Source organism: Dipodomys merriami, unplaced genomic scaffold, assembly GCF_024711535.1.
Source record: "Dipodomys merriami isolate MVZ:Mamm:240054 unplaced genomic scaffold, mDipMer1.0.p SCAF_106, whole genome shotgun sequence".
Lineage (NCBI taxonomy): Eukaryota > Metazoa > Chordata > Mammalia > Rodentia > Heteromyidae > Dipodomys > Dipodomys merriami.
The window spans coordinates 3,384,781-3,410,762 of record NW_027202338.1 but is presented as its reverse complement, the minus strand read 5'-3'; the positions used below and the strand labels follow the sequence as shown (position 1 = coordinate 3,410,762).

Below are 25,982 nucleotides of genomic sequence, written 5' to 3'. Positions count from 1 at the left end.
CGCACGGCCGGGGAACTACATTTCCCAGAAGGCTCTGCTGTCACTTCCGCTCGGCGCCTCCGCCCGGAGACCACATTTCCCAGAAGGCACAGCGCGCGAGGTCCGGAAATGGAGGCCCCTTCAGCCGAGGCCTCCCCCTCCACACGCAGTAGGGGCGGGCCGCCGTCGGGACTCCATTTCCCGACGGTCCTGAGACTGTGGCGCGTGCGCAGCGTCACGGCGGCAGGCGGAAGATGGCGGCGGCGGCGGCGGCGGCGCCTGCGAAGCGGCGCTGCTGAGGGGGCGCGAGGGGGACGGAGGCCGGAGCCGCGGTGAGCGTGAGGCGGCGTGGAGACGCGGGGCGCGGGCCCCGGGGGAGGCCTGCTGCGGGGAGTGAGGGCGGGGGTGGGTTTGGGGGGACCTCCCCCCACCCCGTTCGTTCCCCTGTTGGGACCCATCCTTGGGCTCCACAGTGCCCTGGCGCAAAGTTCCATCGCGGCCTCGCTGCTGCGTCCGCGCCGCAGGCCTCGCCTGCCCCCCGTTCTGCGTCTTTGCTCTGCTTACATTGAACGCAGCAGCACCAGCCTCGCGGCCCCCCCCACTCCCCCAAACTCGCCACGCGCCTTCTCGCCCCCGGGTATTTGCATTGGCTGGCATCTTAGCCCGCCACGTCCTGGTTACCCCCCATTCTGCCCTGTGAGCTCCCTATTTAGGGCTCAGCACCAACGTCACTTCCTCTGCTCAGCCCTCCTTTCCCGCCCTCCCTCGCCAGACCCTCCCCCCCCCCCCCCCCCCCGGCTCCGCGTTCTCATAGGTCCCTGCGCCTTTCCTTCTTAGCACACGTGGTCTTAATTTGTTATGAGACCTTTATTTTGGGTGCTGTGAGGCTTGTGTCCGTTTTCAGGAACTCAAGGCAGGCAGGGACCGGGTGTGTCAGTGGGTGTTGCGTCCCTAGCTCACCACCCCATTACAGACACACACAGGAGGACCTCCCTTCTCCCCTAGTCGTTACCAGTTGAATGAATGAAAAATCCTCCTAGAGCCATTCTTTGGGAGACTGACAGGGAGCGTTTGTCCCTGACGTCCTTCCTAATACCGATTTCACATATTCCAAGTGTTCTTCATTAGGAGGAATAGCTGAAAAAAATTACAACATATTCAGGGAATCAAATGCTTTGCACTTTTTTTTAAATGGAAGAACAGATCATGAGGAAAGTATCTATTGGTATGTTGAACTTTGATGTACTGTAAATGACAAGTGTGAACGAGTGTTGATTGTATAGGAGGCAGTTGATCCTCTGTTCCTTTGTCGGTTTAACCAATCTCAGATTGAAAATTTTCATGAAAAGCTGCACGTGGAAGTGCAACTCAAATGGTAGAGGAAAACACCAAAGGATAGCACAAATCTGAGTTCAAGCCCCAGTTGGGGACACACTTCAAGCTCCAGGCTCCTGCCTCGAACCCTAGCTACTCAGGAGGCTGGGATCTGAGGATCTAGGTTTAAAGCCAGATCTGGCAGGAAACTACTTATGACTCTTGATCTCTCATTAGCCACCTGGAAAACCAGAAGTGGAGCTGTATCTCAAAGTGATAGAGTACTAGCCTTAAGTTTAAAAAAAGAAAGCACACACAGGCTTAGAGTTCAATCCCCAAGGCCAACACACACACACACATACACACGCACACGCACATACACACGCGCACACACACGCACGCACGCACACACATACACACGCACACACACATACACACGCACACACACACACATATACACACGCACACACACACGTTTGCTGTGTGTTCTTCCTCATCTAGAGAGACAGGAGGCATGGAGCCTGCTAGGTTTGGTCATTGCTTAGTGGTGTTTGTGCTCAGCCTCCTATGTGTAAAGTACTAGTGATAAGGCACAGTTCTGTCTCTGACCTGGGACTTCACTGTCACCACCGCATATCCTGGGCACCCAAACCTAAGCCAGACATGGGTGCATGGCATTGTCGAAAGGACAGGAAGGAAGGCTGACCCCTTCATGGGTGAAAGTCCACAAGTGAAGATTGACTTGGCTCCTTTTCCAGGGAGTGTGTGACAGCAGCCATGGCGAGCACCAGCGGGGACAGTGTCACTCGCCGGAGCGTGGCATCCCAGTTTTTCACCCAGGAGGAAGGGCCAGGCATTGATGGCATGACCACCTCAGAGAGGGTAAGTGTGGTAGACAGCTGGAATTCAAGAGGTGCAGCTCCTGCCTGCCTGTGGACGACACCCCAAGCTGTCAGTGATCTAGAATAACTTCAGGCGTCCACTGGGGCTGCTGAGGCTGGCTCCATCACCTGGCCCTCCCTCCCATCCTTCCAGGTGGTGGATCTCCTGAACCAGGCAGCGCTGATCACCAATGACTCAAAGATCACAGTGCTCAAACAGGTGAGCCCACCTGGGCAAAAAAGGGAGGGATGGGGAATGCTGCTAGCAACACTGTTGCCGACACTTGGCATCTGTGCCTGAGGCAGAATTCAGTGCCTTGTGGGCATACTCATGTAGTCCTTCCCTCCTTCCCAGAGGGCTGTGGGGAAACTGTCTAGGGAAATCTTTTTTTTCTTTCTTTCTTTCTTTTTTTTTGTCGGTTGTGGGGCTTGAACTCTGGGCTTAGGTGCTGTGCTTGTGCTCTTCAGCTCAAGGCAAGCACTCTACCGCTTGAGCCACAGCGCCACTTCCGGTTTTCTAGTGGTTTTTATTGGAAATAAGAGTCTCACGGACTTTCCTACCCTGGCTGGCTTTGAACTGCCATCCTCAGATCTCAGCCTCCTGAGTAGCTAGGATTAACAGGCGTGAGCCATCGGCGCCCGGCTTCTTTTGATGTTTTTAATTGTGAAACTACTGTACAGAGGGGTTACAATCACACGAGCAAGGTAATGAGAAACATTTCTTATCAAGGATTGTTGCCTCCTCCTTTGTTTTTCTCCTACCATCCCTTCCCCCTCCACCCCAGTCTAGGGAAATCACAGATCCTGACAGGTCTTGGGGTATGGGAAATTGTGTCACTGTTACAGGTACCTTTTTTTTTTTTTTTTTTGGGTCTGGTCGTGGGCCTGAACTCTGGGCCTGGGCACTGTCCCTCAGCTCTTCACCTCAAGGCTAGAGCTCTACTACTTGAGCCACAGCGCCACTTCCGGCTTTTTTTTTTCTGTTTATGTGGTGCTGAGGAATCGAACCCAGGGCCTCATGCATGCAAGGCAAGCACCACCCACCCACTGAGCCACCTTCCCAGCCCCAGTACCTTTTTTTTGTTGATTGTGGGGCTTGAACCCCGGGCCTGGGTGCTGTCCCTCAGCTCTTCAGCTCAAGGCGCTCTACCATTTGAGCCACAGCTCCACTTCTGGTTTGTTTGGTGGTTAATTGGAACTAAGAGTCTCACAGAGTTTCCTGCTGGGGTTGGCTTTGAACCCCGATCCTTAGATCTCAGCCTCCTAAGTAGCTAGGATTACAGGCGTGAACCACCAGTGCCTGCCTAGGTACGTTCTTTTGGGGGACATGAACTGGGCCTAGGCACTCTCTCTGAGCTTTTTTGCTCAAGGCTAGCGCTCTACCACTTGAGCTACAGCTTCACTTCCAGACTTTTTGTTAGCTGATTGTAGATAAGTGTCTCATGAACTTTCCTGCCTGGGCTTGATTTGAACCTCCATCTTCATATCTCAGCCTCCTGAGCAGCTGGGATTACAGGCGGGAGCCACCAGTAAGCTTCTGTAAGCTGTCTTGTGAAAGATGCAGTGTGAAGTGGGGAGATCTGATGGGCAGGGCTGCCACACCCAAGAAGGAGCTCTGAGGCTACCCATCTTCAGCCTGTGTCCCACCAGGATTTCACTTTGGTGGTTCCCTCTGTAGCCTCTTCCGCCATGCCCCCCCCCTCCCTCCCCCCCAGGCCTTTGGCTTGATGTTTAAGGTTAGAGTAGCCAGCTGAACCTCAGGGAGGGCAAGTCAGTTGCTCAGAAAAAGCTGTAGTCCTGGGTAGAGCGAAGTAGTGTCTAGAGATTCTGTGGAGCCCCAAGCTATTTCCCCTGCGTGTCCTCTGCTTTGATCAGGTCCTGATTTTGTGCATGTCCTCCTCTTCCCATCCCCACTCCTTCCAGGTCCAGGAGCTGATCATTAACAAAGACCCCACGCTGCTGGACAACTTCCTGGATGTGAGTGACGGCGGGGTGAGAGTGAGGTGTTGGGTAAAGGTAGGTCCTGGTGTGTAACCCCTCTCGGACCCCTCTGCAGGAGATCATCGCGTTCCAAGCAGACAAGTCGATTGAAGTGCGAAAATTTGTCATTGGCTTCATCGAGGAGGCATGGTAAGGGGCAGTGCCGGGAGCACTGGCACCCCTGGACATAGTATTCTCTGAGACTCTCCCATGTACCCTGACTCCCCAGTGAGGACCTAACATGATGGAGACCCTAGACAGCTGAGGTTTCCTCAGGTCCCCTACACTTCCAATGTGCTCCTCAGTAGGCACGGCCCACCCTACTTCTAGAATGCATACAGAAGGAGCTGTTTCCAGTCACTTCCTCTGCCACTGTGCTGGTGTAGGCACCCGTCTGTTCTGCTGTCAGGGCTGTATTGGCCTTATCTACCTCTTGTTGTCTGGATCAGCTCTTTTTTTTTTTTTTTTTTGGTCGGTTGTGGGGCTTGAACTCTGGGCCTGGATGCTGTCCCTCAGCTCTTCAGCTCAAGGCGAACACTCCACCACTTGAGCCATAGAACCATTTCCAGATTTCTGGTGGTTTATTGGAGATAAGAGCCAGCCTGGGCTGGCTTTGAACCTTGATCCTCAGATCTCAGCCTCCTGAGTAGTTAGGATTATAGGCATGAGCCACTGGCATCGGCCTTTTTTTTTGTATTTCCTCTGGGTCATGGGCCCTGATTGCTCTACCCCTTTCTGCCCCACCCCAGCAAGCGAGACATCGAGTTGCTGCTAAAACTGATTGCCAACCTCAACATGCTCCTGCGAGATGAGAACGTGAACGTGGTGAAGAAGGCCATCCTCACCATGACGCAGCTCTACAAGGTGGCCCTGAAGGTGAGGGCCTCCCGGCTGCCCAGCCTCCCTGCAGACACACCTGGCATCTAAGCCAGGGTCACAGCCTGTTCTTGTGGGCAGGATGGGCACAGACAAGGCATAAAGTGTTGCCTGCTGTTTAGCACATTCAGTGAACGGTCCCCCCCCCCCCCCCCCCCCGTGCCTTCTCTGTGCCCAGCTATGGCAGGTGGTGCTAGGTCATGAGCCGGGTGAGTGTGGGCCATGGCCTCGCTATGAGGAGGCCTCGCTATCTTGGGGTGCTGGCCAGTGTGGGGGAAATAAGGAAGCCATATCACCACCTGAGCGATTGGTTTCGTGCCTTTGCCCTGAGATCTGACATTTGGGTGCTGTGTTGTCATGGTCTGGAGCCCATTGTTCACCACCCAGCACTGAGAGCTGGGGGCAGTTGGAACTCAGCATCTGTTAACCACATAGCTGTCCTCGGGTCTCCAGATGGCAGCAGAGGCCCCGTGAGTGATGCATTGTCTTCCTCCCACCCCTCTGGCAGTGGATGGTGAAGTCCCGGGTGATCAACGATCTCCAGGAGGCCTGCTGGGACATGGTGTCGGCCATGGCTGGGGACATCATTCTGCTCTTAGATTCTGACAACGATGGCATCCGCACCCATGCCATCAAGTTTGTGGAGGGCCTTATTGTCACCCTGTCGCCTCGCGTGGCCGACTCAGAGGTACCCCGACGCCAGGAGCAAGACATCAGCCTGGAACGCATCCCTCGAGACCACCCCTACATCCAGTACAGTGAGTGCCGGCCATGGTCCTGTGATAAGGGCCCTGCACCCCTCCCTTCCTCCTCTCCCCACCCTGCCCCCTACCTTCCCTGGTTAGTAAGTTTTAGTGACAATTGCTAAGATCTGATGCCAGGGCCAAGTCCCAGCTTCACCACTTTATGACCTTCACAGTTTCCTCTGAACTTGGCTTTCCTTTGGTACAAAGGTTGACAAGAGCAGTCTCGTTGGCCTGGGCTGGCAGAAGGGCCCGGTGGAGGGCGCTGATGGCTTTTTTCATTGCAAATCGTCAAATTATTATGTACATATTTTGTGTTGAGAAGTCTAGAGTGGCACAAGAAATCGAACTCCCCTGTCCCCCGGTCTTTTCCCAGAGGGAAAACAGTGCTTCTAGACTGTCAGCAAATGTTCTCTGGGTTTTTCCAGCCACTCATAAATGCCTGATTACTAGGACCTCACCTTTTTTCAGTCCCTAAGGTTGTTTCGCCAAAGGTCTGAGGGAAAGGGCCCCCGAGGGCTCATGGTTCTCTTTCCCTCCTGCATTAGATGTGCTATGGGAAGAGGGCAAAGCAGCCCTGGAGCAGCTCCTCAAGTTCATGGTGCACCCGGCCATCTCCTCTATCAACCTGACTACAGCTCTGGGCTCCCTCGCCAATATCGCCCGCCAGAGACCCATGTTCATGTCTGAAGTGATCCAGGCCTATGAGACTCTGCACGGTGGGTTGAGCCTTTGCCACTTTGCCCCTGTCATGAGGAAGGGTGTGCCCGGTGGTGCGCCCTAGGTGCTGACCAGTCAGTTGAGCTGCCATGGGCACAGGAAAGGGTTCTCTATCACATGGGAAGCTTTGGTGTGGCCCAAACCTGCTTGGAAGTTGGCTTGACTATTGAAGCATATGTCGTTCCTGTGAAACCCTTTCACATGCTCTAGCCTCTTCCCTGCCTTCATTCCAGAGCAGGCTGCTAATAATACTTTGTCCTCTTTTGCATATGCTGTCCACTAGGAAGTATGTCTGGGATCAGGTGCTCTCCAACTCTTGACTTAACGTCCACCATGCTGGATTCATTCTCTGGCTCTTTCCTTGGGGGCATCAAAGATGGCTCCCACAAAGCTGCAACCCTCTATTCCATCGACTTAGCAACCCTAGGAGAAAGAGTGTCCCTTTCCCTATGATTCCAGCCAAAGTCTGAGAGCTAATGCTCATTGTCTCTGATTGGCCGAGCAGTGAGCATGAGCCTGGCTCTGAGCCAATCAACAGTGGCCAGTGGAACGCTGTGTTCTCACTGGCCCCTGGTCTCACGCATCCTTGGACAGAGGATGGGGACAGGGTGGTTTCCTCAAAGGGGAATGGGAGTGGTGTTGACCGGGGAACAGGCAGTGAACCCTGGGCAGGCAAAATTACAGGGATCCTCTTTGGCTCTGGAACAAGGGCGACTGGTTCACCAAGGTGACTGCCAGGCCCAGGGAAATCTTTGGGGTAACAGACCAGCATGAGTTGTGGCGGTGACCGAGTGGGAAGTTGGTGGAGAAGGTGGTGGGTATAGGCTGCTCTCTCCAGGAGAAACATTTGGAATTCAGACTGGAGATGGAGGGGCCTGTGAATTTGCATTTAGTAAAATGGGGGTTGAGTTTGTCTCCATTTCAGGGACTAATGCTATGGAGGCCTCTCAAGAGTTTGAAACCTCAGCCTTAGAAAAGTCACACTCTCCTGAGGGCCCAGCAGCTTCCCTAGGATATAGCTGCAAGATTACTGCCCAAGTTGGGCACAAGGGACCCTCAGAGATCTGTCCACAACACAGAGCTCCTGCTTCTTTCCTCACAGCCAACCTGCCCCCAACACTGGCCAAATCTCAGGTGAGCAGCGTGCGCAAGAACCTGAAGCTGCACTTACTGAGTGTGCTCAAGCACCCGGCCTCCTTGGAATTCCAGGCCCAGATCACCACTCTGCTGGTGGACCTGGGCACACCCCAGGCGGAGATCGCCCGCAACATGCCGAGTGGCAAGGACGCCCGCAAGCGGCCCCGGGATGATGCCGATTCCACACTCAAGAAGATGAAGCTGGGTGAGCTGAGGCTGGTGTGTTTACTTAAGAGTACACTGTGGAGCTGGGTGCTGGTGGCTCACCCTTGTAATCCTAGCTACTCAGGAGGCTGAAATCTTAAGGTCATAGTTCAAAGCCAGCCTGACCAGGAAAGTCCATGAGACTATTTACCTCCAATTAATCACCAGAAATCCAGAAGTAGCGCTGTGGGTCAAAGTGGTAGAGTGCTCACCTTGAGCTTAAGAGCTCAGAGACAGCGCCCGGGCACAGAGTTCAAGCCCCACAACTGACAACAATGACAAAAAGAGTACACTGGGACTGGGAAGGTGGCTCAGTGGTAGAGCGTTTGCCTTGCATGCTTAAGGCCCTGGGTTCGATTCCTCAGCATCACATAAGCAAAAAGAAAAAAGCCAGAAGTGGCGCTGTAGCTCAAGTGGTAGAGCGCTAGCCTTGAGCTGAAGAGCTGAGGGATAGTGCCCAGGCCCAGAGTTCAGGCCCCACGACCGACCCCAAAACTGGAACCCCCCCCCAAAAAAATAAATAAAAGTACACTGCAGGACTAGATAGTTACATAGATAATTGCCTGATTCTATTGTAACTATATTGGATACAAAAAGGTTTTCCTTTTTTTTTTTGTCGGTCGTGGGGCTTGAACTGTGGGCCTGGGCGCTGTCCCTCAGCTCTTCAGCTCACGGCGAGTGCTGTACCACTTGAGCTACAGCGCCACTTCCGGTTTTCTGGTGGTTTATTGGAGATAGATATTGGTTTATTGGGCTGGCTTTGAACCGCGATCCTCAGATCTCAGCCTCCTGAGTAGCTAGGATTACAGGCGTGAGCCACCAGCGCCCGGCAGGTTTTCCTTTTTTTTGTATTTATTATTTGTCATTTTGCCTTCTTTTATCCTAAGGAACCCTGGGTTCGTATTTTCAATATACTAATCTGTTACCATTGCTGTTATGTTGTTCATATTGCTCAATATTTAGCCAGTTGGCTTCTATCTCCTTGTAATATGTCTGATGTCTGGTTTTTTTTTTTTTTTTTGCTAGCTCTGGGGCTTGAACTCAGAGCCTGGGCACTGTCGCTTAGCTTCTTTTGCTCAAGGCTAGTTCTCTACCATATGAGCCACATTGCCTCTTCTGGCTTTTTCTGTTTATGTGGTAATGAGGAATCAAACCCTGGATATCATGCATGCAAGACAAGCACTGTACCACTGAGTCACATTCCCAGTCCTCCCTGTGGACCCCCCCCACCCCCTGCTTTTTTTTGGGGGGGGGTCCGGTCGTGGGGCCTGAACTCTGGGCCTGGGTGCTGTCCCTCAGCTCTTCAGCTCAAGGCTAGCGCTCTACCACTTGAGCCACAAGCCACTTCCGGCTTCTTTCTTTTTTCTGCTTATGTGGTGCTGAGGAATCGAACCCAGGGCCTCATGCATGCAAGGCAAGCGCTCTACCACCACTACCCCCCCTCCCCTGCTTTTAACATGCCTTACTTTCTAGCATAAAATGTTCTAGATGCAGTTGTATTTTTCTTCTTATATCTCTAGAGAATTCATTCCTTAGAATTGAACTCAAGACCTTGTATGTGTTGGCAAACACTTTCCCCTGAGCTACATTCCCCACCTAGCCCTTTTTTTGTTTTTTGTTTTTTGTTTTTTTGGGTCCGGTTGTGGGGCCTGAACTCTGGGCCTGGGCGCTGTCCCTCAGCTCTTCAGCTCAAGGCTAGCGCTTTAGCACTTGAGCCACAGCGCCACTTCTGGCTTTTTTTTTCTGCTTATGTGGTGCTGAGGAATCGAATCCAGGGTCTCATGCATGCAAGGCAAGCGCTCTACCACTGAGCCACCTTCCCAGCCTCCCCCCCCCCTTTTTTTTTTTTTTTTGAGACAGTTGGCTTAGAACTCAATTGTAGGGCTAGGAATATGACTTAGTGGTACTGAGTTCAAATCCCCAGTACAGGCAAAAATAAAACAACTCATTGTATAGTGCAAACTGTTTTCAAACTTGAGATCCTCCTGCCTCTATTTCCCCCCCCCCCCCCCCCCCCCCCCCCGTCGGTTGTAGGGCTTAAACTCTGGCCTGGGTGCTGTTCTGAGCTCTTCAGCTCAAGGTGAGCACTCTACCACTTGAGCCACAGTGCCACTTCTGGCTTTTTCTGTTTATGTGGTGCTAAGAAATCAAACCCAGGGCCTCATGCATGCGAGGCAGGCATTCTGTCACTGAGCCACCTTCCCAGGCTCTGCCTCTGTTTCTTTTTTTTGGGGGGGGGGGTTCCAATCGTGGGGCCTGAACTCTGGGCCTGGGCGCTGTCCCTCAGCTCTTCAGCTCAAGGCTAGCGCTCTACCACTTGAGCCACAGCACCACTTCCGGCTTTTATTTTTCTGTTTATGTGGTGCTGAGGAATCGAACCCAGGGCCTCATGCATGCAAAGCAAGTGCTCTACCACTGAGCCACCTTCCCTGAGCCCCTGCCTCTGTTTCTTAAATGCTGGAATTACAGAGGTGCACCACGAGGAGTGGCTGATGGCTGGCTCAGCCACACCTCCTGAAGGGGAGGATAACGAAGTGGAGATGTGGCTCAAGTGGTAGAGTGTCAGCCATGAGAGTACTAGCTGAGTGAGAGCTGGAGGCCCTGAGTTCAAGCCCCTACCAACACAAGAAAAAGGTGGGAGTAGAATAGTCAGAAATAAAAATCCCAGGGCTGGGAAGGTGGCTCAGTCGTAGAGTGCTTGCCTTGCATGCCTGAGGCCCTGGGTTCGATTCCTCAGCACCACATAAACAAAAAGAAGCTGGAAGTGGCGCTGTGACTCAAGTGGTAGAGCGCTAGCCTTGAGCTGAAGAGCTGAGGGACAGTGCTCAAGCCCAGAGTTCAGTCTCTACAACTGGACCAAAAAAATAAATAAATAAAAATCCCAGTATTAGGTGGGGAAGGTGGCTTAGTGGTAGAGTGCTTGCCTAGCATGGGTGAAGCCCTGGTTGGATTCCTTAGTACCACATACACAGAAAACACTTGAAGTGGCACTGTGGCTCAAGTGGTAGAATGCTAGTCTTGAGCCAAAGAAGCTCAGGGACAGTGCCCAAGTCACAAGTTCAAGCCCCAGGACTGGAGAAAAAATAAATAAAATCTCAGTATAGGAATAGCCTTAAGAATGATACTGTTGCCAGGAGCTGGTGGCTCACGCCTTCAATCCTAGCTACTCAGGAGGCTGAGATCTGAGGATTCCAGTTCAAAGTCATTCTGGGTAGGAAAGTCTGTGAGACTCTTATCTCCAACAAACCACTAGAAAACCAGAAGTGGTGCTGTGGCTCAAGCGGTAGAGCGCTTGCCTTGAGCTGAAGAGTGCAGGGACAGTGGTCAGGCCCAGGGTTCAAGCTCCATGACCAACCAAAAAAAAGAATGATAGTATTAGCAATTCCTTCTGGGGCTTCATGGGATCAGCTCATGAGGTGTGGCCTCTTTGCCCCCAGAGCCAGGAGAAGGCTGTAGCCACAATCTGGAACCACTGGCAAGTCCCTGTTGGCTAAGACAGGCTGAAAGCAGGGACTGCCTAAGCAATCCTGCCTGGGAATGGGGCCTGTTGCCCTCTCTAACTACCATCTTCATCCCAACCCAGAGCCCAACCTAGGGGAAGATGATGAGGACAAGGACTTGGAGCCTGGCCCGTCAGGGACCTCAAAGGCCTCAGCCCAGATCTCAGGCCAGTCAGACACAGACATTACAGCAGAATTTCTGCAGCCTCTGCTGACGCCCGATAATGTGGCTAATCTGGTGAGGATGGTGGGCTGTCCCTCCTGGGAGGAGGAAGGGTCTCATCCTTTGCCCTCTCTCCACCTTGCCCTGGCTCCCTCCAACTGATGACCTCATTCTGGGGTACTCTCCTCCCCATTGCTGGACCTCTTCTTATTCTTAAGTCCTGGAGGTCACTTGTCAGCACCAGCCAATGGATTCTTTGTGTGGTCCAGTCCCCATCTGAACCCACCCATTCACGCCCTCTCTTTGCCTTAAATGGGACTCTGCAGACAGGTTTGGAATTGGGGCTCTGATTCCCAGGAGGCTGAGCACCACAAAAACCCCAGTCACTGTCACTCCCCCCGAGCTGGCCTGGGCCTGGACCAGTGCCTAGAGAGCTGCGGTGAAGGTGCTGCTCTCCTCCCTGCCTGTCAGGTCCTCATCAGCATGGTGTACCTGCCCGAGACCATGCCTGCCTCCTTCCAAGCCATCTACACCCCTGTGGAGTCCGCCGGCACCGAGGCCCAGATCAAGCACTTGGCTCGCCTCATGGCCACGCAGATGACAGCTGCAGGGCTGGGTCCAGGTGGGTGTCACGTGGGGCTCCTTACTGGAAGAGAGTGCCTGCACAAGTTCGTGGACGTGAAGTCACATGCTTTCTGGACCTGTCAGGCAGCACAGGTCCTGCAGAGTGCTCAATGTTTTTAGGCCCCAGGCCTCCCCACTGACCTGGTCTGAACCAGAAATGTCACCCACCTAAATAGCGGTTCCTCCCTGCTCTCAGCAGTGTTTTTGATGGCTGTGTGCAGCAAAGTGCACAGCTCTAATGCATACTTTAGTGAGCACATACAAAGTGAACACGGGGTGGAACTGCCACCCAGAGCAACACAGAAGCTGTTTTCACCACTCTGGAAAGTTCCCCCGATTCGTTCCTGTGACCACTCAGGGAACCTCATATCCAGACACAACTCCCATACAGATTTCTGCCAACATAAATTAGTGTAGCTTCTTTTGTTCATGTAAGATCTCACCACAGAGCCCAGATTGGTCCTGAGCTCTCAATCCTGCCTTGGCCTTCTGAGTGCAGGTGTGGCTGCCCCTGCACCCAGCATGCCTCTCCTTGAACTTGCTGTGCACGGATCTGTGTCTGGCTGCTTTTACACACTGTTTTTTTTGTGTGTGATATCTACTAGCAGCTTTTCATTGTCACCAGTGTCCCCTTCCACTAGTACACCACTCTCTGCCATCATGAGCGGAGCCGCTGTGAACAGAGGCGTTCATGTCCTTGTTAGAGCCAGGTGAAGGCTCAGGCCTTGGCATGTGGCTGTCCTGGCTGCTAAGACATGCAAGTGGCATAAGGTGCCTAGTTTAACCCTTCTGGCTAGGTGGGGGCAGGGTTGGGCTCATTCTGCACATCTGAGGCCCAGCACGAAGCTGGCCTGCACCAGGGCCAGGAGTGGGGGGTGAGGGCTGACTCCCTGGGTGCCCACGGCTGCCTCTCAGGTGTGGAGCAGACCAAGCAATGCAAGGAAGAGCCCAAGGAGGAGAAGGTAGTGAAGCCAGAGAGCGTCCTGATCAAGAGGCGCCTGTCGGCTCAGGGCCAGGCCATCTCGGTGGTGGGCTCTCTGAGCTCCATGTCCACACTGGAGGAGGAGGCACCCCAGGCCAAGAGGCGGCCGGAGCCCATCATCCCTGTCACACAGCCCCGGTGAGTCTCCCTCTAGGTGGGCCTCATCCTGCAATGCAGGCTCTCTAACGTCAGTGCCCCAGCCACTGTCTTAGTGACAGAAACACAACGGCCTCTTCATCGTCGTCCATCCCCTGACTGTGCTGGGTTGAGGCTTGGAATTTGGAGGCTGTGGAAGGGGCACAATATCTCCGTGGCCCCCCCCTCCCCAGGCTGGGCTGCAGAAGGGACACAAAGTCACCGCCCCATCTCCCACACAGGCTGGCAGGTGCTGGTGGGCGCAAGAAGATATTTCGTCTGAGCGATGTGCTGAAGCCCCTGACAGACGCCCAGGTGGAGGCCATGAAGCTGGGTGCTGTGAAGCGGATTCTGCGGGCCGAGAAGGCAGTGGCCTGTAGTGGAGCAGCCCAGGTGCTCTTTCCCAGCCTGTCCCCGCAGTCCCTCTCCCAGGGGCCAAGAACCCCCAAGTCACCTTCCTGACTGCAGCCCCAGCCTGCCACTCAACACTACCCCTCCACTGGAGGCAGAGGTAGCAGCTGTGTCTGAGGGCAAGTTGGAAAGGCCCAGCCACACACATGGTCATCACCCCAGGCCTGGGCCTGGAAGCTTTGGGCTGGGGGCGGGGGGGTCTCCATCCTAGATTTTTGGCTCTTTTTTGTTGTGGAGGTAAGTCATGGGGCTTGAACACTGGGTTTGACTGCTGTTCCTGTGTTCTTTAGCTCAAGGTGAGCACTCTACCATTTGAACCACAGGGCCACTTCTGGTTTTCTAGTGGATAATTGGAGATAAGAGTCCCACAGACTTTGCTGCCCGGGCTGGCTTTGAACTGTGATCCTCAGATCTCACCCTCCTGAGTAGCTAGGAATACAGATGTGAGCCACTGGCACCCGGCCTTTTTTGCTGTTTTTGTATTTGTGCCAGTCATGGGACTTGAACTTAGGGCCTGGGTACTGTCTGAGCTTTTTTTTTTTTTTTTTGCTCAAGGCTAGTGCTCTACCACTTGAGCCACAGCACCACTTGCAGCTTTTTTGGGGGTGCGGTACTTAATTGCAGATAAGAATCTCAAAGACTGTTGGGCGCCTGTGGCTCACTCCTGTAATCCTAGCTACTCAGAAGGCTGAGATCTGAGGATCCAGTTCAAACAGTCCGGCAGGAAAGTCTGTGAGACTTTTTTTTTGGGGGGGGGGATCCAGTCGTGGGGCTTGGACTCTGGGCCTGGACGCTGTCCTTCAGCTCAAGGCTAGCGCTCTACCACTTGAGCCACAGTGCCACTTCTGGCTTTTTTCTTTTTGCTTATGTGGTGCTGAAGAATCGAATCCAGGGCCTCATGCATGCAAGGCAAGCACTCTACCACTGAGGCAACTTCCCAGCCCCTCTCTGTGAGACTCTTATCTCCAATAAACCACTAGATTACTGGAAGTGGTGCTGTGGCCCAAGTGGTAGAGCGCTCGCCTTGAGCTGAAAAGCGCAGGGACAGTGCCCAGGCCCAAAGTTCAAGACAGGACCCATGACCGACCAAGAAAAAAGAATCTAAATGACTTTCCCGCCCAGGCTGGCTTCCAACTGCGATCCTCAAATCTCAGTCTGCTGAAGAGCTAGGATTACAGGCATGTGCCACTGACATATGATATCTTCATGGTTCTTAACTTTTTAGTGCTGAACTTGACACAAAACAGATTGCTTTTTACATTCTGGCCATACTGGGGTTTTGAACTCAGAGCTTTGTGCTCGTTAAACTGGAGCTCTACCACTTGAGCCATGATCCCGGCCCACAAAGCTGCTTTTCAGTCCTGATTGTGCCACTTGTTGCTGTCACCTCAGTCAGGCAACATTCCCTCCATTCATTGAGATTAGTTTCTAATTAGTGGTAAGTAAGTTAGCTGTTAAAAAGTACCTCCAGGGCTGGGAAGGTGGCTCAGTGGTAGAGTGCTTGTCTTGCATGCCTGAGGCTCTGGGTTTAATTCCTCAGCACCATATAAGCAAAAAAGGCCAGAAGTGGCACCGTGGCTCAAGTGGTAGAGCGTGGCTCAAGTGGTAGAGCGTTAGCCTTGAGCTGAAGAGCTGAGGGACAGCGCCCAGACCCAAAGAAGTACCTCCAGTCCAGGCCCTGGCAGCTCCTATCTGTCATCCTACCTCTTCAGGAATCTGTGATCTAAGGATAGAGGTTCCCAGCCTGGGCCAATAAATGCAAGAGACTTTTTAGTTAACCAGCAAGAAGGCAGAAATGGATGTGTGGCTCAGTAGAGCACTAGCCTTTGAACAAAGAAACTAAGCAGGGGGCTGGGAAGGTGGCTCAGTGGTAGAGCGCTTGCCTTGCATGCTCAAGGCCCTGGGTTCGATTCCTCAGCACCACATAAGCAAAAAGAAAAAAGCCGGAAGTGGTGCTGTGGCTCAAGTGGTAGAGCACTAGCCTTGAGCTGAAGAGCTGAGGGACAGTGCCCAGGCCCAGAGTTCAGGCCCCACGACCGGACCCAAAAAAAAAAAAAAAGAAACTAAGCAGGAATTCAAAGCCCTGAGTTCAAGCCCCAGTTATCAGCACCAAAAACAATGAAAAAAAATCCTACCAGCCCTCTAGTCAGCAATGTCCCCCCTGAGAGGTGTCTGCGATGAGGGGTACAACCAGGGCCCTTCCTGGAAATACTGTTGTTCCCTGGTGACTGTTGGCTTTGTTTCTTACCATTATCATCCACCACACCAGCTTCTGGACAGGGGGCGCTTAGCTGCCTTTCTCACTCTACCATGTCCATGCTGGGGTTTCCTGATGATTGCAGGGTACCCTGACTGCATCCTTCCTCCACCCTGCTGATTGACCCGCCTGTTCTCTGTCAGGTACGTGTCAAGATCCTGGCCAGCCTGGTGACGCAGTTTGACTCAGGCCTCAAGGCCGAGGTCCTGTCCTTCATCCTTGAGGATGTGCGGGCCCGCCTGGACCTGGCCTTTGCCTGGCTCTACCAGGAGTACAATGCCTACTTAGCCGCTGGTGCCTCGGGCACACTGGACAAGTACGAGGCCTGCCTACTGCGCCTGCTCTCTGGCCTGCAGGAGAGACCAGACCAGAAGGACGGGTGAGGGGCAGCCTGGGCCCATGGGTCCCACTTCCCGTGCCCGCTTCCCTATTCCCTGGTTACCAGTCCCTGCCCCATTCTTGGCTGTTGTAGAGCCTCTGCTCCCACTCTGTAGGCCAGCCCTGGTGACACTTGATCGTGTAAATCTTGCACGCTCTCTCCCCACCAGGAATCTTCATGCTTCTCCACTGCCCTTGGGGTGAGCCCTCTAGTGACCCAGCCTCTGTGTTCCTCCAAAACCTTAGCCACATTGGTCTTGTAACTGTCCCCTGAGCATGCCAAGCCCTAGGCCTTGCCGTCTGTTGCTGGTCTACCTGCACTTTACATGGCTGCCACCTCTCTACCAGTGCTCTTTCATGGCTCCTTATCTGACATCCCGCCTCTTCCCTCCGCCTGTCTCCCCACGTACTGCTGTAGCTAACAGGAGAGGTGAGAACCTCCCCTAGGAGACAAGTGTCAAGAGAGGAAGTGCCTGAGTCAGCCATGGCCCCAAGCCTGTGCCCTGGGGGGTGGGGGGGGTCCGCGAGGCCTCACCTGCAGCCGTGCCCCGTGCTCCTCTCCTAGGATCTTCACCAAGGTGGTGCTGGAGGCCCCGCTCATCACCGAGAGCGCCCTGGAGGTCATTCGCAAGTACTGTGAGGATGAGGTGAGGCTCTCCCAGGCCTGGTGGCCGAGGTGGCACATGGGTTCCAACGTTTTGGACTTGGTCTGCAGTGCGCTGAGCTCTGGCTCCTTCCTCCTCCAGAGCCGCACCTACCTGGGCATGTCCACGCTGCGGGACCTGATCTGCAAGCGCCCGTCCCGCCAGTTCCAGTACCTGCATGTCCTCCTGGACCTCAGCTCCCATGAGAAGGACAAGGTGAGCCGTGTCACGCCCCCCGTCCACCAAGCATTTCCAATGGCACAAAGCTCCCAAGAAACCAGGACACCTGGCAAGCTTGGCGCTTGCCACCCTGTGCACATGCGCGAAAGCGTGCACATGCGCAGAGGCCCTTTTCACTCTTACGCCACATTGGTGCACTTTAGCTCCATTCAAGGTCGAAAGGCCTGAGCAGGGCAGGAACAGCTGTGGAAGCCCTGGGTGAGGCCGGACCTTCAAGTCAGGGTGTGGGTGTGGGTGTGGGTGTGTCCTGTAGGAGGGAGCCCTCGTGTGATGTGGTTGACGGGCTGTTGACCCACTGTGCCCTCTCCAGACTCGACACCCACCCTTCCCATGAGCCTGTGGTTCTGGTTGGCTCCTGGCAGCTGGAGTCTGACTGACACTGATGTAGCTAGTGATAGGCAGTCTAGGCAGTGCCAATGTCCAAAGCCAGGGCCGCCTGGTAGGAGCATCCCTGGAGGAGCGAGTTAGCCTCCATGGATGGGAGCTGCAGGCCCTGAGTGGGTCCCGGTCCCCGCAGGCATGAGTGCTGTGGTGTGGAGCCCACCCCAGCCCCGCCTCTCCCTCTCCCTGCATCTTGCTGCTCTCCTCCAGGTGCGCTCCCAGGCCCTGCTGTTCATCAAGCGCATGTACGAGAAGGAGCAGCTGCGCGAGTACGTGGAGAAATTTGCCCTCAACTACCTGCAGCTTTTGGTTCATCCCAACCCCCCATCCGTGCTGTTTGGAGCTGACAAGGACACAGGTCGGTGCCTGCTAGGAAGGCACTAGACCTTAGAACATGGGCGGGGGGGAGGGGGGCGCGGACAGAGGACAAGGATGGCAGTGGGGTGGGTCCAGGTCCCACAGGATTACACAGGGGCGACCCTGTGTAATGGGACCCTTAAATGGAAGGGGACTCAGCCAGGGCTTGGGCCGGAAGATGGGGTGGTGATCCCTTAAGGGATAGACATGGAGTGGGGCAGCTCCCTGGCCTCTGTGGGGCTCAGTGGACTGAGGAGGCTGGAAGTGCTCCTGACTTCTCTGGTCACTCCCTGAGTGGGGACAGGCCTGCAGATGGGGTGTGGGGGTCAAGGGGACCAGTCTGAACGGCAGCCCTGTCCTGTCAGAGGTGGCTGCGCCCTGGACGGAGGAAACGGTGAAGCAGTGTCTGTACCTCTACCTGGCCCTCCTACCTCAGAACCACAAGCTGATCCACGAGCTGGCGGCCGTGTACACAGAGGCCATCGCTGACATCAAGCGCACGGTGCTGAGGGTCATCGAGCAGCCGGTGAGGGCCCAGGCCCGCTACACAGCCCGCCCCGTCCAGGCTGCCTGGCCCACTGGGCACAGGGCGGGCGCTGCAGTCTTTGCCCAAACCTGTGGTGGCTCAGCAGCTAAGAGCTGGAGTTGGGCAGGCCTGGGTTCATGTTCGGTCTCTTCCATGCCCACAGTGATCCTGCCCCATAGGTAAAAGTCGGGGTGGTGTGATCAAGTTCACACCAAGCACTAGTCAGAAGTCGGAACCCAGGACATCGCCATTTGGGCTACCATCACTGACGAGCTGGTTCCCACGTGGCTAATGCAGTCTGGCTGTTGAGGCAGAAAGCAAGACCCTCCTGTCCCCCCTCCCCCATCCGGTCGCACACACAGATGCAGTCCAGGACCCCACCATCCCCTGCCGTTCAGAATGGCTGGCCGTTCGCAGCTTGACTTGATACAGTTGAAGTAGTCCCATCTCTGCCCCCACTAGTTATTATTGATATTATAGAGATTTCCTAATAGAAATGGGTAGATGTGAGAGTGTGGCTCCGTGGTAGAGCAGTTACCTCTAAGTTGGAACCTCAGCACTGCAAAAAAGTCTTTGCTGGGCGTAGTGGTACATGCCTGTAACCCCAGCACTCCAGGGAGAATCAGGACTTCCTGGGCTATATGTACTAAAACCCTGTCTCTAAAGAATGAAAAGAGCAAATGGAGAAGAGTGGCCTGTGGATACTCTCCAGCTCTTCCAGCCTCCATGCCCAAAGGGGGCCAGTGGGCCTGCCCTATGCTAGCACAGTCCTCTGGATGAGGGATGCCTGGGTTTCTTGGGTGACCAGTCCAAGGGTTGCTGGGCCTCTGCTCCCTGCATTCTGCTCCTAAAGCTATGGCTTGGCTGGGCCAGGTGAGTGTGAGCAGTCAGTTAGATTGGAGGCGCAGACGGTGGGGTACGGGAGCAGGGCTGGCTGGGGAAGACAGGAAGAGGTCCACAGCCAGGAGGCCGCCATGTCCCCTCCCCCAGCTCACCCTGGCCTGCTCCTCCCCGTGTGTCTAGATCCGAGGGATGGGCATGAATTCGCCGGAGCTGCTGCTGCTGGTGGAGAACTGCCCCAAGGGAGCAGAGACGCTGGTCACACGCTGCCTGCACAGCCTCACTGATAAAGGTGCCCGGTGCCCTCCTCCCCAGCCCGCCCTCCCCCCGCGGCTGCCATGGCCCAATTTTGGGCTTCAGTCTCTCTGTCTAAGGGGAGATGATGCCTCCCCCGACCCAGGTACATCCCTTCAGTGATGCCTTCACCCCAACCTTGGCCTCTCGCTTGTCCCCCCACAGTGCCACCCTCCCCAGAGCTGGTGAAGCGGGTTCGAGACCTCTACCACAAGCGGCTGCCTGATGTCCGCTTCCTCATCCCTGTGCTCAATGGACTGGAGAAGGTAGGGAGCTGGAGGGGGTGGGGAGGCCAGGGAGAGGGACGGGGAGGGGGGGGCACATGGGGCCTTCTCTTGTCTGCATGAGGAACCTCAGGAGTAGAGAGGCCTCAAGTGGCAGCGCCTTCCTGACTTTAACCCCACTACTGCCTCCTCGCCCCCTCCCCCCCCCAAAAAAACCCTCAAGCCACAATACAGTGGCACATAGTACACTCTAGTACTAAACTTGGGGACCTAACTTACCCTGCTCCCACTCCAGGCCACCCAACTTTGCTCCCCGACATGCGAGCACCCAGTCCCCCACCCCATGCTCCCCCTCCGGCTGTCAGCAGGGCATAGCTCAGGGGTGCACTCAACCTGTCCTCTCTCCCCTTTTTCCTGTAGAAAGAGGTGATCCAGGCCCTGCCCAAGCTCATCAAGCTCAACCCCATCGTGGTGAAGGAGGTCTTCAACCGCCTGCTGGGCACTCAGCACGGTAGGTGGCCGTCCCGTCCCATCCTGTCCTGAGCCAGGCCCTCAGTTGGCTGCACGGGAGGGTGGGAGCTGAGGACATGTGTCCACCACCTGCTGGACCTGGTCTCCCCCCTCCCTGCCCCTTCTGCCACCTTGTGCACGGTCCATCAGCTGCCCTGTCTCTTTAATCCTGTTCTGCAGAGGTCCTAGGGGCAGAGCTAACCAGCTCTAACCAGATAGGAATGGGGTGTTTTCCCTGCTCTGTCCCGAGACACTGGAGGGCTCAGAGCCATGTCTTCACTTCGATCTCTGTACTGTCACACCCCCCCCCCCATCCCCACTTCAGGTGAAGGAAACTCGGCCTTGTCCCCGCTGAACCCCGGAGAGCTCCTGATTGCTCTGCACAACATTGACTCTGTGAAGTGTGACATGAAATCCATCATCAAAGGTGAGCCCCCCCACACCCAGCAGCCCCTCTGGCAGGGAGGGGGGCAGCGCCTTGGTCACCTGCATGGTCCCCCACATGGCCCCGCTGCATTCTGCCACCCCAAGCCTGCTCCCTCCCTGGAGGCTCACAGCCCTGCCCTTGTCCGCCCCCAGGTAAGGCCTGATGCACGTCTTCTTTTTTTTTTTTTGGTCCGGTCGTGGGGCCTGAACTCTGGGCCTGGGCGCTGTCCCTCAGCTCTTCAGCTCAAGGCTAGCGCTCTACCACTTGAGCCACAGTGCCACTTCCAGCTTTTTTCTTTTTGCTTATGTGGTGCTGAGGAATCGAACCCAGGGCCTCAGGCATGTAAGGCAAGTGCTCTACCACTGAGCCACCTTCCCAGCCCTGATACACGTCTTCTTAGCCTGGCCACGGGGTGGTCCTGGGGTATGAGGGTGCCCTCTTGCCTTCGCCCCATGGAACACAGGGAGCAGGTGAGACACGCAGGGCCTCTGGCTGGCATGAGGGGAGCTGTGAGTGGTGCCCAGAGGCACGGTGACCCTGCGTGGCACCTGGTGAGTATGTGGTAGACAGGAAATGGTCCAGAGGGGCTGAGTGAGTCACTCAGGGCCACACAGCAGGGTGAAGTAGGGTGCGCCTGAGCAAGGTGCCCTCTGTCCTGATACTGCCCCACGTCCCCTGTCCCGGCCTTGTGCCCCCCCCCCCCCACGCTTCCACTTGGAGAGGACTAGAGAAGGTGTATGGGATCCCAAGACCTCTAGGGGAAGAACAGAGCAGGGAAGGGTTTTGAAGGTCATGGTTCAGAAGCATGGTCTTAGATTCCACACCCCTCCACACACACCCCACTTTTTTGGTGGTAGAGTTTGAACCCCAAACCTCCCACCTGCTAGGCAGGCACACTACTACATGCGCCACACCACCCCTTTTGTTTGTATTTTCTCTTTGAAGGAGGGTACTTGGGCCTTTTTTTTTTTAATTGTCAACAATTTGAGGGGAATTCATACACTATGATCCCCCAAGGGAATTCCTGGACCTAGACTAGAATCCTAGCTGGCCTGGCCCAGTCTTATAGCATAATGTACAAAAAGCAAATGGGTGGGGAGTACTGAGCAAACCTGACCCCTGCTTGTCTTGTGCAAGGCCTGAACACAGCTGGGCTCCTACACCTGCAGCTAGCCGTCTTGGGCCGCACCCTCCAACCCTGCGCCCCCCCCCCCCCATCCTTCTGCTTGGTTCCAAGTGCTCTGGCCCACTCATAACTTTGTACCAGATGACAAGTCCTAGCCTGCCCTGGTCACCCTGCACATGGTCCTCTCCCCTCCAATGCTCTGCACCCTTCCATCCCCCCAGCTATCTTCCAGCAGTTAAGAAAGCTCGAAGCTGGGTGTGGTAGTATACACCTGTAATCCCAGACCAACCTGGGCTTCTTAAAAAATAAATAAAAACCAGGCACTGGGGGCTCATGCCTGTAATCCTAACTACTCAGGAAGCTGAGATTTGAGGATTATGGTTCAAAGCCAGCCCAGGCAGCAAAGTCCGTGTGACTCTTATCTCCGATTAACCACCAGAAAAGCTGTGTCTCAAGTGGCAGAGCACTCGCCTAGAGCTGAATAACTGAGGGACAGTGCCCAGGCCCAGAATTCAAGCCCCACAAACAACAATAACAAAAGCAAACAAAAAACCTAAACTAAAGTGGGGCTGGGAATGTGGCTCAGTGGTAGAGTGCTTGCCTAGCATGCATGATAGACCCTGGGTTCAATTTCTCAGTATCACATACACAGAAAAAGCTAGGAGTGGCACTGTGGCTCAAGTGGTAGAGCGCCAGCCTTGAGCAAAAGAGGCTCAGGGACAGTGCCCACGCCCTGAGTTCAAGCCCCACAACTGGCAAAAAAAAAAAAAAAAAGTTACTGAACATCTCCAGTCAGCCCTGTCCTGTCTTGGGTAGAGCTGGGATTCAGTGGGGACAGGGACAGCCCTTGTACCCTGGGCAGTTAGGATGGCAGGGCTGTGAGGACCAAGGGACCGTCTGGCCCAGCCTGGCTGCAGGATCCAAGATGGACACTGTGCCAAGAGTAGGGTTTATGAGGGAGATGGCCCGTGCTGCTCAGCCACCCCAGTGCTGAAGGAAGGGGCCCTTGAGCTTTATGAAACACCTGTGGGTGCTGCATGGAAAGAAGATGAGGCTGCCGGTGGAGGTGCTGGAAGGGGAAGGGATGGGGGAGCATGTAGGATCCGCAGCACTAGGCAGCTAGGTCTCGGGGCTCTGGGTGCTGCTTTGGGTCCTGGCGAGTCCTTACTCCCCCTTCAACAGCCTTCCCATCTGCCTCCTTGCAGCGCCTCCCTTTGTGGTCCCCTTTGTCCTTTCTAGGACCACCTTGTCCTCCCCTAGCTTCTTGTGGATTGGGGGGTCTCTCCTGGCTCAATAAAGACTTCCTGGTTGATGGACTCACATGGCCAGTGGTATTTGGGGGTGATGGGCTTCAGGGGGCAGCCCCTGTGGTCTCCCTGCTAGCACAGTAGTTGGGGATGTTGCCCCCAGCTCCTGGGAGCAGAGCCCAGGACCTGCCTTCATGGGTGCTTGTGGAGCCACCAGCTCTTTGCTTGGTCCGGGGCCTGTCTCCACTGTCCCCTTCATCCCTGTTACCATTGTGTCCCCTAAATCTGGCCCCTGGGCCTGCTGCCCGCGATCATGCACACCCCCAGAAGCCCTCCTCTGGAGGCCTCCACTTTCCCTTCCTGGCACACTGTAGTGCCCTGCTTCTCCCCAAGCTAAGATGGTGGCACCCTGGCACGAGGCACCCAGGAACTGGCCGTGGTGCCTCCACCGGGGCCGGGGCAGTGCCCACCCAAGGGCCTGCTGCTAGAGTGGGGGCGAGGTTCCCACATCCCGGGAGGGCCATGGGCGGAAAGGACAGCCCCCCCTCTCCGCCTCGCAGCCACCAACCTGTGCTTTGCGGAGCGGAACGTGTACACGTCGGAGGTGCTGGCTGTGGTAATGCAGCAGCTGATGGAGCAGAGCCCGCTGCCCATGCTGCTCATGAGGACCGTCATCCAGTCCCTCACCATGTACCCCCGCCTCGGGGGCTTCGTCATGAACATCCTGTCCCGCCTCATCATGAAGCAGGTAACCCGGCCTGGCCGCCCTGGTCTCCACCGGGGGCCGCTCTGGCCGACCTGCATCCCGCGGGGCTGGGGGGAGGGCAGGACGGGGCGGAGGCTGCCCGGGTGCAGGCCCCGCACTGCGGGACGCCGCCCACCGCGGGAAGACCCCGCCGTGGTCCAGGAGCCTAGAAGTGGGGGGGCTTTGGAAGTAGGGGCCCCCGCGCCTGAGGCCCCTGGGCTGGGTTCACATGCCCTCCATAGGTTTCCCCCCCCCTCCCGCTGCGGCCTGATGGAGACTGCCGGGGCCCGGCGTCGCCCTCTAGAGGCGGCGGTGAGGGCGGCAGGGGGCGGGGCGGGGCTGGCGCTCGGCCCGGGGCGGGGCTCCGCGGCGGGGGCGGGGCCGGGCTCCGCGGCGGGGGCGGGGCCGGGCTCCGCGGCGGCCCAGCAGCGCCCTCTGCCGCCCAGGTGTGGAAGTACCCGAAGGTGTGGGAGGGCTTCATCAAGTGCTGCCAGCGCACGAAGCCGCAGAGCTTCCAGGTCATCCTGCAGCTGCCGCCGCAGCAGCTGGGCGCCGTCTTCGACAAGTGCCCCGAGCTCCGCGAGCCGCTGCTGGCGCACGTGCGTTCCTTCACCCCGCACCAGGTACGGGGCGCAGGGGACGGCGGGGGAGGGGGGGTCCGCGGATCCGTGGACCGGGCGCCCCTGAGGGCACCTGCGAGGTCCGAGGTCAGCTCACAGCCCCTCCCTCTGCCCCCCGCCAGCAAGCACACATCCCCAACTCCATCATGACCATCTTGGAGGCCAGCGGCAAGCAGGAGCCCGACGCCAAGGAGCCTCAGGCCGGGCCCCTGGAGGAGGTGAGGTCCCAGGACCTCGCGGTGGGGTGGGGCGGGGTCCCGGAGGGGGTGAGGGCCCTGGGGTCCCTCCCGCTGTGCACCCCTCCCCCCGCCCTGATCCGCCCTTCCTTCTCAGGACGACCTGGAACCTCTGGCTCTGGCCCCGGCCCCGGCCCCCCGGCCCCCCCAGGACCTCATGGGCCTGCGGCTGGCTCAGGAGAAGGCCCTGAAGCGGCAGCTGGAGGAGGAGCAGAAACTGAAGCCCGCCGCGCCCGCCGCGGCCCCCGCCAGGCCCGGGCCTCCGCCCGCCTCGGAGGAGGCCGTGGACTTCCGGGAGGAGGGGCCCGAGGGCGAGACCCCGGCCATCTTCATCAGCATGGACGACGACTCGGGGCTGACCGAGGCTGCGCTCCTGGACTCCAGCCTCGACGGCTCCCTGCCCAAGGTGGGAAGGGGAAGGCGGGGCTCGGAGGGGCGGGGCCGGGAGCAGGCCCGTGGGGAGGGGCGGGGCCGGGAGCAAGACCTGAGGAGGGTGGTGCCGGGGAGGGACAGGGCCCGGGAGCAGGCCCATGGGGAGGGGTAGGGCCGGGGAGGGGCGGGGCCGGGAGCAGGACCATAGGGAGGGGCGGGGCCTGGAACAAGACCTGGGGAGGGTGGTGCCGGGGAGGGGCGGGGCGGGGGCAGGACCGTGGGGAGGGGCGGGGCGGGGGCAGGACCGTGGGGAGGGGCGGGGCGGGGGCAGGACCGTGGGGAGGGGCGGGGTGGGGGCAGGACCGTGGGGAGGGGCGGGGGCAGGACCGTGGGGAGGGGCGGGGCGGGGGCAGGACCGTGGGGAGGGGCGGGGGCAGGACCGTGGGGAGGGGCGGGGTGGGGGCAGGACCGTGGGGAGGGGCGGGGGCAGGACCGTGGGGAGGGGCGGGGGCAGGACCGTGGGGAGGGGCGGGGTGGGGGCAGGACCGTGGGGAGGGGCGGGGGCAGGACCGTGGGGAGGGGCGGGGGCAGGACCGTGGGGAGGGGCGGGGCCGGGAGCAGGGCCGTGGGGCGGGGCGGGGGCGGGGCAGTGCTGTGACCCCGCCCTTCCCCCCCCCCGGCCGCAGGAGGCAGCCCCCGGAGCGCCCGCCTCCAAGGAGGAGCCGCGGAGCCCGCCAAGCCTCGGCCCCGCGGGGGACGAAGCCGCCAAGACCCCCAGCCCGGCCGCGGAGGAGGCGGGGGAGCCGGAGACCCAGGGGAACAGCTGACGGGGCGGGAGGGGTGCCGGGGGGCCGGGCGGGGGCTTTGCCTTAAAACAAATAAAGGAGATGGCGCTCAGGGCGCGCTGCC

The 25,982-nt window shown here is 57.0% G+C and overlaps 1 protein-coding gene across 2 annotated transcripts; it reads left to right on the top strand.

The window, feature by feature from the left end:
* The first annotated feature begins 205 nt into the window (after positions 1-205).
* LOC138814104 (symplekin) lies at positions 206-25,964 on the top strand. Of its 2 annotated transcripts, XM_070002973.1 has the most exons (27): positions 206-311; positions 2,052-2,175; positions 2,329-2,394; positions 4,098-4,151; positions 4,231-4,304; positions 4,904-5,030; positions 5,539-5,788; positions 6,322-6,492; positions 7,596-7,835; positions 11,418-11,572; positions 11,969-12,119; positions 13,037-13,241; positions 13,481-13,631; positions 16,050-16,285; positions 16,850-16,931; positions 17,031-17,144; positions 17,760-17,907; positions 18,272-18,432; positions 19,456-19,564; positions 19,732-19,832; positions 20,211-20,301; positions 20,626-20,727; positions 23,661-23,848; positions 24,292-24,468; positions 24,588-24,683; positions 24,799-25,107; positions 25,760-25,964. In XM_070002973.1, exons 2-27 carry the CDS (start codon positions 2,071-2,073, stop codon positions 25,898-25,900), a joined length of 3,804 nt encoding a protein of 1,267 aa, XP_069859074.1. In that variant the 5' UTR covers positions 206-311; positions 2,052-2,070; the 3' UTR covers positions 25,901-25,964. The 2 variants fall into 2 exon arrangements, with proteins under 2 accessions (XP_069859074.1, XP_069859082.1); XM_070002981.1 differs by lacking the exons at positions 206-311; positions 2,052-2,175; positions 2,329-2,394; ... (3 more) ...; positions 5,539-5,788; positions 6,322-6,492 and adding an exon at positions 6,617-7,220 and having other exon boundaries at positions 25,760-25,963.
* Positions 25,965-25,982: the final 18 nt, after the last annotated feature.